General features: G+C 33.3%; 1 protein-coding gene across 2 annotated transcripts in view; it reads left to right on the top strand.

Annotated features, from left to right (window-relative positions):
- Positions 1-12491, top strand: part of LOC140452058 (host cell factor 1-like) — a 74382-nt gene that overhangs the window by 50161 nt on the left and 11730 nt on the right. For both annotated transcript variants that reach the window (XM_072546095.1, XM_072546096.1), the window contains exon 18: positions 5342-5412. In XM_072546095.1, the coding sequence (XP_072402196.1) occupies positions 5342-5412 (71 nt within the window). The remainder of the gene's footprint in view (positions 1-5341; positions 5413-12491) is intronic.

Below are 12491 nucleotides of genomic sequence, written 5' to 3'. Positions count from 1 at the left end.
AAAATAACAATACATCACGGATTTATATTTTAAAAGTATAAATATATTATTAGATAAAATTAGAGAAACATTTAAATAAAATGTAAAATTTATGTTTTAGAATAAGTAGGAAAAATAAGGTTGCCATATCAGCACACTTTTTAAAACATACTTAATTTTTTATTTGTTTTGGATAATATATTTGAGATAATCTAGAACCTATTATTTAGGATCTATAGGCGAATTATGATATGACGTGAACATGTTAAATAAAATTTTCTTTTCTTTCATACCATCGTTTCACCAGAAATATACGAGCAATATAGCGAACCAACTCTAGCACAATACACTAAACTGCAGAAATTACGGTGGGCAGGGCACGTGGTCCGCATGCAGGAGAATAGAATCCCCAGAAAATTACTAAATTCAAGAATGCAGGGAAAAAGACCTGTTGGAAGACCTAAAAAGAGATGGGAAGACGAAGTCGATGAGGATGCCAGGAACTGTCTACGAACGCGTTTATGAAAAAAAAACAGCGGTAAATCGAAATGATTGGAGAAGCTTGTTGAAGGAGGCCAAGGCCCGATTTGGGCTGCAGTGCCATTGGATGGATGAATTATTCGGAACAATTAAGACTATAAACAAACACTCATACTGTGTCTTTTTGTTCGAAATTCAAGTGATTCTTTATGTTAGAAGATTTGAAATACGTAGATTAAAACCTTATACAGAATGGAATTTGAAATACGTGAATTAAAGCTTTATACAAATCGGAATTTTAAAAATGCTGCACTATATTTCTAAAAAGAATAAAAGTGTTGTTTTAATGAGTAGTTTGCTCCATGAAAAAACTGTTAGTAACAGAAATGACAAAGAACTCCAAATTATTTTCTATTACCGTTCCACTAAGGAAGAAATGGATACTCTAGATCAGTTTCTCGGTACATATACATATAAGAGGAAGACAAATCGCTAGTCAATGAATGTTTTCCATAATAGGCTGTACATTTTCGCCTGTAATGCTTTCGTTTTATAGGCATCAATAAATCCTAATGAAATATCAACAAGCTGACGAAACGGCAAATTTTTCTTGAGAAATCGGGTAAAATACTGGTGAATCTACTTATCGCTTCCAGGAACAATATAATAAGAACTAAAGACTAACGGGAACTGGAATAGAGCACGAGTACAAACACCTAACAAGATAAAAATTCTAATGGACAATACGACTTCGTCAGCTAAAGCCGGGTCCAGACGCGTGTACCGCGTAATGTAATCTATCGTGTAATGCAACATGAATTCTACGTTTGGACGGCACTACGAGCATTACATGTAGCGCTCGCCGTGATCCATCGGCTGTCGGTAAAAAAACGCTACAACAAAGGCGCTCGCAGTACTCGTTTGTACGATGTTCGTGACCATTGTATCGTGTGTACATTTTTGATGTGGAGTGACGAACAATCACTTGAACTTATTAGTTTACATCAAGAAAACCCCGGTATTTGGGATCCAAAAAACGAGAATTACTTTAAGAAAAATCTGAAAAACGATGATTGGAGTGATATCGCTTTTCATTTGGGAAGAGATGTAGAAGAATGCAAAAACAAAATAATCGGTTTGCTTGCCTCACATCGAAGGGAAAAAGGAAAAGTAAAAAAGAGTCAAAACAAAGTGTATTAAAGGCTAGTACATGAATCTCCTGTTGCAAAAAATCTTAATGTTAGTGCCAGTCTATCTTGCGGTGAAATTCAGATCTCATGACAGTATCTTGTCTTGATATTTTAGATGCAATCTTTGGTAATAAATATTCAAAATCAGGAGGCAACACGCGGGTTAAAGTTTTTATATTGACCATTATTTGCTGAAATTTTAGTTCCACAAGTAAAGTGTATCTTTTCCGATACAACTTAGTTTTCCACCATCGACACACCGAACGTTTCTTCGGGTCTTCAGTTAATAAATACATCCAAATAAAAGCAGCAACTGCTATCACGACCTCCCTATTCCGCATGTTCGTTGCAATTGAGTGGAAACCAAGATTCGTTACACCGTAATCTTACATTAAACGCCGTCTAAACTCTCGATCGAAGTTCTTCGGACGAAGTGTAGAAGTGAAGTTAATCGAGGCGAGGTAACTCCCTACATACTCGTGAAGTCGAGTAATGTAGTGTGATACTTCGTATTCGAACTTCGGGCCCTTTGACTCGGACGCCAAAAACCGACAGAACGGAAGTAGAACGAGGCGAAGCGAAGTCGCATGAAGTACCTGTCTACACTGTCTGTCAACTTCTATTAACTTCGCAAGTAGTATAATGGCCCCTTCACACGTTACACTCATCTGGACCCGCTTTAAACTAGCTCGTCGTAAATTTTGTTCTAAAATGATAATGAAACCAATATTTTATGTTGTATGTATTATAAACTATAATATATATATATATATATATATATATATATATATATATATATATATATATATATATATATATATACAGATTGAACGAATTTAAAACGGAACATACAATTTAATATATGTCTGTTTGAACTGCATTTGAAATAGTGGACCAATATAAAACTTGGACAAAAATAAATCCATACCCAGTGATAGACATTGTATAAAATATCGTTCAACTATCTGTCTCCTTTAAAGGAAAGAGGAGCTTGCCTAATAGTCGGAGAGATAGAGCCGAAATTTTGGAATGATCAGTAATATGACATTTCTCTATTGGAATATATTCATTGTAACTGGGTTAAGACTTTGCCTTACAGGCGGACGACCCTCGTGGTACAGGGGGTGGCTATACAGGGATGAAGTTGTAATTTTTTTCGGAAAAATTAACGATCGATAATATGGCTGAAAATTTGCCCAGAGTAAGATCTTGGTATAACTAGACGAAATCCCAAAGGGCGGACGCGAGAGTGGATACATAAGGGGTGGCGAACAGGGGTGAAATTGCAATTTTTTGGGGAAAAATTAACGATAAGTAATATGTCCGCCATTTTCATGGCTCATTATTTAGCCCCTAAAAACTCTAAATCCAAAAGGGCGGACAGCTGGGTTGGTACAGAGAGCCATAAAACGGGGTCAAATGTACCACTTGCCTGCGCATTTTAGGTCTCGGTAAGAATTTTCAAACTGATTTTATTATGATATTTTTATACCGATTGATTTGAAAATTTGTATGCTCATTTCTGTTACTATTCTGAAAAGCTTCAAGTAGAGTTTTCCTCAAAATTTTCCAAAAAAATTTCCGTAAATGAAAATTTTCGTAATTTTTTGAGGTAAAATCTAATTTGTAGAATCCTTTCGATTTTCTGTCAGTTATACCATGATTTTTTTCCAAAAATTTTCAAGCTGGTTTCAAGTGGTAAGCTTGAAGCATCGAAATTTTTTAGTTTTTTTTTTAAAGGCTCGTTTACATCATGCAACTTATACTGCCGGTTAAATAGTGAAAATCTGACATCGTTTACTTTTCTTTTTGGAATTGTTCTCGTCAGTCCTGTTCCATATAAGTGACATATGAAAGTTTCTAAGGTTTCAAAAACTTCATTACAATCGAAGTCAGTTTCACCAAGTTGGATAAAAGCATCTTGATACTTATTACATTTAGCGCATGCGTCTAGAATTACTGATCTAAATGGAACGCGCATCATTATTATTTTAATATTTTAAAATAATAATGATGCAAAATTAATGTCCAAACAGAATTTGTAAAATTATAATTAACTAAGGAAAAAAAAATTCTATCAATTTAAAAGTTAAAAAAATATTGAAAATATCTACAAAGTAAATTTCAAAACTTAAAAAATTGATAATTCCACTATTAAATTGATTTTTATTAATAATTATTTGTAAAATGTTAAAGGAATTCTACAAATTGAATTTTTTACCTATTGATAAATAGAAATAATATATTTTGTATTTGATTATTAATGTAATAATAAATAAAATTTTTCTTATATCTGAACAACCATTATTTATGCAATATAAATTTAAAAACATTTTTATTGTAATGAAAAATAAGTAAAATTACTATTTGTTATACTAAAAATATTTAATAGTTAACATTATAAAATTACTTTAATTTAATAAAATATCAAATATCAAACATTTATTCAATTAAAAATTAATTCGTAAAATATTTATATTTAAGAAAAAAATGTGATTTGTAAAGTAAATATGACTTTAGTTTGTAAAAAAAAACATACAGAAAATCGAAAGGATTCTACAAATTAGATTTTACCTTTAAAAATTTTCATTTACGGAAATTTTTTTGGAAAATTTTGAGGAAAACTCTACTTGACGCTTCTCAGAATAGTAACATAAGTGAGCATACAAATTTTCAAATCAATCGGTATAAAAATATCATAATAAAATCAGTTTGAAAATTGTTACCGAGACCTAAAATGCGCAGGCAAGTGGTACATTTGACCCCGTTTTATGGCTCTATGTACCAACCCAGCTGTCCGCCCTTTTGGATTTAGAGTTTTTAGGGGCTAAATAATGAGCCATGAAAATGGCGGACATATTACTTATCGTTAATTTTTCCCCAAAAAATTGCAATTTCACCCCTGTCCGCCACCCCTTATGTATTAACTCTCGCGTCCGCCCTTTGGGATTTCGTCTAGTTATACCAAGATCTTACTCTGGGCAAATTTTCAGCCATATTATCGATCTTTAATTTTTCCGAAAAAAATTACAACTTCATCCCTGTATAGCCACCCCCTGTACCACGAGGGGCGTCCGCCTGTAAGGCAAAGTCTTAACCCAGTTACAATGAATATATTCCAATAGAGAAATGTCATATTACTGATCAGTTCAAAATTTCGGCTCTATCTCTTGGACTATAAGGAAGCGATAAGTGGTTTGACAGCATAATAACTGCTTGTGTAGTCTAGTTTTTTTAGTGATTCTAGGCAACCTATTTGGCTGGAGTTTTGAATTGTTCTTGAATGAATTCAGAATCCAGCAGCCCGCTGAAGTATTGGATTTTTATAATATAATTATTTGACAACCTTTTGTTGGCCAACCACCTAGAGCGGAGTTGAGCCGAAATACATTGATTTCGTATGTTCCGTTTTAAATTCGTTCAATCTGTATATATACCATGCGATCCATATGTGTGGAATAAATTCATTTTTAGCGTTATTATGTACTATGTGAAAAAAAAACCTGAAACAGGTCGATTTGTATTTTTAAATTGACAATTTTCAGTATAAAAATATTATCGTACACCATGGTTGTTGAGTCATATTGATTAGAACAGCATATTTGTATAGTTGACTCAAAGGGAAAAACCGAACATATACTCGTACATAATTATTGGGATTTCAAACAATTTTTTTATTGTCTCTTTTTCAGATAAACCTGTAAAAAAGCCAGTTACAATTCCTATTCGTCCTGTAGGAACTGCTAATGTTTCAGATAGTACAGTAAGTATTAAAATTTTTACGAATACATACAGTTTAAGACAAATAATAGGGCCCCATACACGAGCAGATAATCCGTACATATCGGAAACATACAGATTTGATGCCACAAATCTGGTTCAGACGACCCAAATCTTTGAGAACCCACTAACCAACATACCAAAAGAAACGTAAACACTTTATTTTTATTTAAACATTTGTTTTAAATAAACATTTACTCAAAAAAAGAGTGAGAAAAATGTGGGTAAAAAGTGGTTATTACGACGAAACGATTTTAGTCATAATATGTCTCTAAGGAGAGAGCTCCGGGATAATGATCCAAGTGATTTTCGAAACTATATAAGAATGGACAAAAATTCATTTAAACACATATTAAACCTTGTTGACGGGCATAAACTTTCATAAACTCCTCAATTTCGGATGTTCGCTTCTTCTTTATTTTTTTTTTAGTCGGTTATTTAAATATCTAAAAAAGATAAATCTTAAATATTTTCAATTGTTTGCTTGACTTTATTTTTATGAAATAAATAAATAATTAAACTTACTTCTGTCCTATCTGAATTATTGTCTACAATCGTGACGACTTGATGAATTTGATTCGCCACGAATCAAATTCGACGGATAATTCGCTCGTGTATGAGGCCCTATTGTCTGCTTATATATTCAAGTGAATTAACGGATTCACCGGATACTATCATACAGAGGACTAGCAGTCTTCATTGTTAATTAACATATTTAATGCGGATAAACCACAATTTTAGTTAAAATACATTATATTTTACTTTTGGATTTCCATCTCGGAAGTTGTTCTCGAAATACAAATTAATTTTTGAACTGAACACTTCTTATCGCTCGGTATGCCTGTATGTTTTTGCACTGGTCCGATTCAATCGCATGCGTGACCGAGACTAGTGTTACTTTTCCCCACATAACACATTTTGTATCCTTCGAATAGTGTCACGTATGTCTTAGGGTTTGGTTGGGCTTCTGTTTCTAGATTCTATTGAACTTCTGCAACTAGTTTATAGTTAACAGGTCGGCTGGATCGTTCGTTTGAGTCTTTGTCCGATTGGTTGTTTCATTAAATGTTGGACTAGATTTTTGGGGTGGTCTGTTAGTCTCTGTTCTGAGTTTGTTGACTTCTTCGTTGACAGGTTGTCATTTTGAGCTCTCGTGCTATCGTCTTGTTTGGAACGTACCATGAAGCATTAGTTATCATTCGGAGGACTTTCGATTGGAATCTTTCAAGAGTATCATTGCTGAATCTAGCCTGCCCCATAGCTGAATTCCATAGCTGCAAATGAATTTTAAAATAACTTTTTAGGTTAAAATTTTGTTGTCGATTGAGTTTTGACTTCAGGCCTATTAATCAATATATTTTACTGAGTTTAAGACCCAGCTGCTTTCGCTTGGTAAAGATGTGATTTCTCAATGTGAGCCTGCGATACAAACCCATTCCCAAGTATGCCAGTGGCAGAGGTTGACCGTTTACCGATATCGGAGGACAATTTCCCTTGCGGTTTGTAAATATTACCTGCGCAGGTTTTGTCTCGTTGGCTCGTAAACGTCACATTTTAAGCCAATTTTGTATTGCATTTAGACTAGCCTGTACTCTGTGTGATGCTGCGGCTGGATCTTCATGGGAAGATATTACTGGTGTGTCATCTGCATGAGTTGTTACTTCTGGTATTGTCGGTAAGTCCGCAGTGAATATAAGGTACAGCACTGATCCGAGGACACTGCATTGTGGGACTCCAGCTCTGGTAAAGTCTAGTATACTCATCGTGATGTTTTACGGGGATACATAAAGATTTTTACGGTAATTAGGTCATAGCCTGGGCACTTTTTGGGGTTTAATTTACTGTGAATGATATTATTCACTCCGTTTAACGTATTTTTTTAGTGCAGTCTCAAGTTGATAGGAAGATTCTAGATAAATATGGATTTCTTTATCTCTATTAATACGTTCATATGCAGGAAAAGGTTGGAAAACTGTTTTAAGATGTTCAGCGAAAATTTTGGACTTCTCTTTATTGCTTTTTGCCCATGCGCCATCTTCAGTTCGGATTGGAGGGTTGCAGAATTGAGTACGTTCTATTTGCCTGGTTATTTTTCAGAATAAATACTCAATAGCTTCTGTATGTGAAAAATGTCTGAGATAAGAATGCATACCATTGTTTTTGTATTTATTTAATAACGCTTTTAACTGTGCTGCAGCTCTATTCAGATTGGTCTTATCTTGTAGTGCCCTCGTTAGTTGCCATATACGTATTAATATTCGTTTCTCAATTATTTTTTGTTTGATTTTATTGGGTAGTTCATCAGTAGAGCGATTTATTTCCTTGATTGTCGTTGATTCCCATGCAGTTTTTTGTATGGATTGGTTGAGGTATTTTGTGGCATTGTCAATTTCCAGATTTGTTTTTAGTGAGATATTTAGTTCTAATTTATTAGTAGTAATTCTCTGAATTGTTCCCAGTTTGTAGATTTGTTAGTTAATGTAGCAGGATGTTCTGTGAAGGATTTCTGAACTTTTATTAAAACATTAGAATAGACAGAAGACAGATCATAACAAGAAGGACCCCCTTAAGTAGTTGTTTGGTAAATACATGGTGATTCCAAGATCTACCAGATCTGTAATTTTATTTCTGTCTCTAGGACAGTAGGATATGCTTTTAAGATTGTTGTCTTGCACACACATAAAGTTGTCTTCATTTTGGAGAAATTAGTTTAGATCCCAGTGTGTATGCTTAGCGTTGTAGTCTCCACCTGCCAAGTATCTGTTTCCAAGAGATCTGAAGAAATGTGTGAATTATTGCTTGTTTATGTTATGTCGTGGTGGGCAGTAGATGACTGTTATTGTTAATGGTCCTTCTCTATATACTGTCTCTATATACTGGATGATTGAGGCTGTATATTACATAATTAGGATATTTAAAATGACTGCGGCGGATAAAATGGGTTTCAGATATCAGCATTATGTCAGTGTTATTGTTGATTATGAAGGCTTTGACCTCATGGGTATATTGGGCTAGTCCGTTGGCATTCTAGAGTGTCACTTTGAGAAACTTATTCATTTGGACAGTGTATCAATCACTGTAGTCGAAAGTTTTAACATCGTACTCATTTGTTCAATGAGTCATTTTATCATTTGTTTCAGTTCGAACATATCTTCTTTGGTTTCGTTGTGATGTCTGGTTTTGGAATTGCTGCGCATTTGTGCTAGAAAGTTCTAGTTGTTTGTTTGCTGTTACCTGGGTATATGTGATGCTGAGTTTTATATATTGCTCAGATTTAATATTGGCAGAGTTAACTTGCTTTGGTGCCGGATATGTTGTTTGCTATAATTCTTTGTCAATAACATAGCCCTTGTAGTTGGCTGGATGATTGCATTCGAATAGTATGCATTTCACTTTTCTTGGGCATTTCTCTGTCGCGTCTTCGGTGCACTTGACGCAGCGTGGCCTGTGATTGCAATATTCTTTGTATATCCATAACTTTGGCACCTAGTGCTTTGTGGTATGTCTCTTTTCTATCGCGGTGGTTCATATTTTTTATCTTGTGGTAATATCATATATGGTTTTGTTGTTTGGTGCTGCTTTAAGATCAATATAAAACATGGGTAGTGGATTTTTAGTTCTGAAGAATTTGATATTCCAAACGTTCTCTACACAGTGTCCATGTTCTTCTAGAACAACATACATATTTTTCAGTACACTCGGATGATACGTTCTTTGTGTGTTCTTGTCTATTAGGGCATAGGGTTATAGTTATTATCCTTTATTTTTCAGGTGCTTTGGGTTGGAATTTGTCTTGGTCCAAGCTAAGAACCTTTATTTCGTAGCTATCTTTGGCGATTTCGTCCAGCAATTCTAATAAAGGAGTGACATTCTTAACTCAACTAATAAATATTGGAGGTGGTTTGGCGGTTTCAGGTTTTTCAGTAACATCTCTCTGTCATTTTCGCTCTCAAAATCATTATCTAGACTATTATTATATATTACCAATGTTAAAGTTGGTTTTATGTAGAGTAGTAGAGTAGATACATAAGTAGCATAACAGATACAAATATTGTTTGTAGCAAGTCAAAAAAAAATATATTGTATATAAAAAAGGAATATAAAACATAACTTAAATAATATATACAAACAAGAACACATATTAAACAGAAATAGATTTATGGCAAAGTTGCGGTAAGCAGTTCAGTGGATGTTCTGCAACGAGTCATATATTCTTCTGACCAGTGAAAACAATGTTTTAGAAGATTTTTTTAAAAATTTATCGAAACTATTACAGCTTAGCTGTTTAATACTTTTTGGTAAAATAATTGTAATAGTTATAATTATGACAATTTTTTTGTGAAAGACAGCGATTTGTTCGTAGGTAGTGACAGTTTCGCCTATTCTGAACATGGACATCAGACTGCTTTATTAAATGGGCACGTTTTCTTTGAATTTCAGTTAGAACTTGAAATATCAACAGAGTAGGTAGCGGCATAATTTTGAATTTGATAAAGAATACATATCAGTGTTCTAGATATGTAACCCCTGCTAAAATCCTGACAGCTTTCTTTTGCATTCTAAAAATTTGAAGTGCATTTGTTGAATTGCCCTATTGGATTACACCATAGTTTAGGTGAGAGTGGAATAAAGAAAAATATGTCATTTTTAATGTTTCAAAGTTGAAAATCCTTGCTAGTTGGCGAATAACAAATAATGAACTTGATAGCTTTTTTTATAGTTGTGAGATATGAGCCGACCAGTTGAGTCGATTATCTATGGTTATTTCCAATAGTTTAACAGTCTCTTTGTTATCTGGATCATTGTGTAAATCACTTGCAGATATAACCAAATTTTGCGTTTTATCAGAGTTAAGTTTTAATTTGTTTGCAGCAAACCATGAGCTAGATTTAGTAGAAACTTCCTCATGAGACATTTGTAAATCATTATTTTTCCTGATATAACGTACGTCGTATCATCTTCGAATTGTATGATTTTGTACGGAGATATGAATTTAGGCAAATTGTTGACATAAATAATAAACAAAAGAGGTCCTAAGACCGAACCTTGTGGGACTCCATATTTTACGGATAGAAAATCGGAGAGATGACTTTTAGACACTACCGCCTGGTGTCTGCCACATACATAGATAAGAAGTTATAAGCTTAAGAGGGATATATCTGATTCCATAGTAATTTAATTTGTGGAGCAAAATATCGTGTGAAACGCAATCAAAAGCCTTCGACAAGTCGCAAAGAGAAATTGCTATGCGATTGCCGCGTTCCAGCCCCTCAATCACCTCTCTCACAACATTAAATATAGCGTTAGTAGTAGAACGAGCACTTCTGAATCGATATTCTGAGTTGCTAAAGTAATTATTTGACTCAAAATAGGAATAAAATTGTTGTTTGATAACCTTTTTAATCACTTTCCCGAAAGTAGAAACAATGCTTATGAGTCCGTAATTGTCAGTTTTTGAGGAATCGCCTTTTTTGTAGATTGATAGTACTTTTGGGTATTTTAGTACTTCTGGAAATACTCCAGTTTATAGAATTAAATTAACAAGACGAGTGAAAGGTGTCAAATTATTTGGTAAGTTTCTTTTAAAATATTGCTATTAATTTCATGAACGTCCCTACAATTAGAATTACTAAGAGAGATTTATTATTTGAGAGACCTCTACTTCCACAATGGGACGAAAAAAAGGAACTTGCTCGGAGAAGGATAATTTCTATAATTAAAGAGGACATCGACATTAATAGTGGGAAGAGATGTTATTATATTTTCTGCAATTGTAATAAAAAAATGATTGATTGGAGGTAGATCAGGTTGTACCGAACTGGATCTTGTGTTGTTTCTTTTAAAATTCACTATTTTCCAGCAGTCTCTAGGATTATTATTGGAATTAATCATAAAATTATAGTAAACTGACTTTTTAGCAATTTGTAATTGCTGATTATATTTAAATTTTTGTTGTTTATATACTTTGGCAAATCGGGATCCTTAGTGGCATCTGCAATGTGTTTAATAAAAGAAAGATTAGATCTGTAGGAACTTAATTCATTATTAGACCATTGCACGGGTGTTTTTTCAGCAGTTTTTCGTACTGTTTTTAGTGGAAAATGCTTTAATATTAAGTTCTTATAAGTTTCGGTAAGAAAGACTGTCAAAAAATCAGGATCATGATTAATATCATAGAAAAAGTCCATATTTGTACTAGTTAGCGCATGTTTAAGTTTCTGTAAACCAGAAGAAGAACGAACATTGAAATGTTTGATTAGTGTCAACAAATTTATGCTCGGAGTCAATAAATAAAAATTGAGACCGATGGTCAGAAAAGTGTAATGCAATCAAATTAATTTTTCTTTCTTAAAGTGGTTACAAGAACGCACCGCAAAAATATTGATACCATATTAAAGTCATCTATAATATATCTATGAATTGCCGTTATAAATGAGGCAGATAAAATTAAACCATAAGAAGAATTTTTCAATATCTAAGTGAGAAAACAAAAATAATTTGTCTAATTTGTAATTTGAGAACTATTTTTAAGGTGGAAACCGAAACACCAAATATAGACAAATTAAAACTATGGTTTATTCCCATTAAATATAGTAATTAATATAAACGACAAGGAAATAATTTCAGAACCAGTTCTTAAGTGTTTTAGATCCTTCAATTTTTCTATTTCTATTCAGGCAATTTAAACGCATTCTTTACAGTAATGTGTTTATCTCGGTGCTGGTATGCTTTCATCCAGCCCTCATCTTGATTTCAAAAGAGCTATTGGCCACATTTTTCTAAAATCCTCTTTCAGCTTTTCTCTAGATACCTAATTCGTTTCATGTACATACATTGGGTGACCAAATTATTAGGGACATTACACCGATTTCCATATTTTCTAGTTTAAATAATTATTTTGCTGAAAAAATAAGTGGTCCTCCTTTTTTATCATTGGTGTTGCTTTTGGTATAATAATACATAACTTTTTTTAGAAGTCACAAAACTGTCATTCTTTATCAAAAATCCTGTTGTCACGGTGACATCTTATAAATATATTTAGATCGGTGTAAATATTTTCAA

This window comes from Diabrotica undecimpunctata, chromosome 10 (genome assembly GCF_040954645.1).
Source record: "Diabrotica undecimpunctata isolate CICGRU chromosome 10, icDiaUnde3, whole genome shotgun sequence".
Taxonomy (NCBI): Eukaryota; Metazoa; Arthropoda; class Insecta; order Coleoptera; family Chrysomelidae; genus Diabrotica; species Diabrotica undecimpunctata.
Note: the sequence above shows the minus strand (reverse complement) of the source record. Positions and strands in the feature narration are given on the sequence as shown.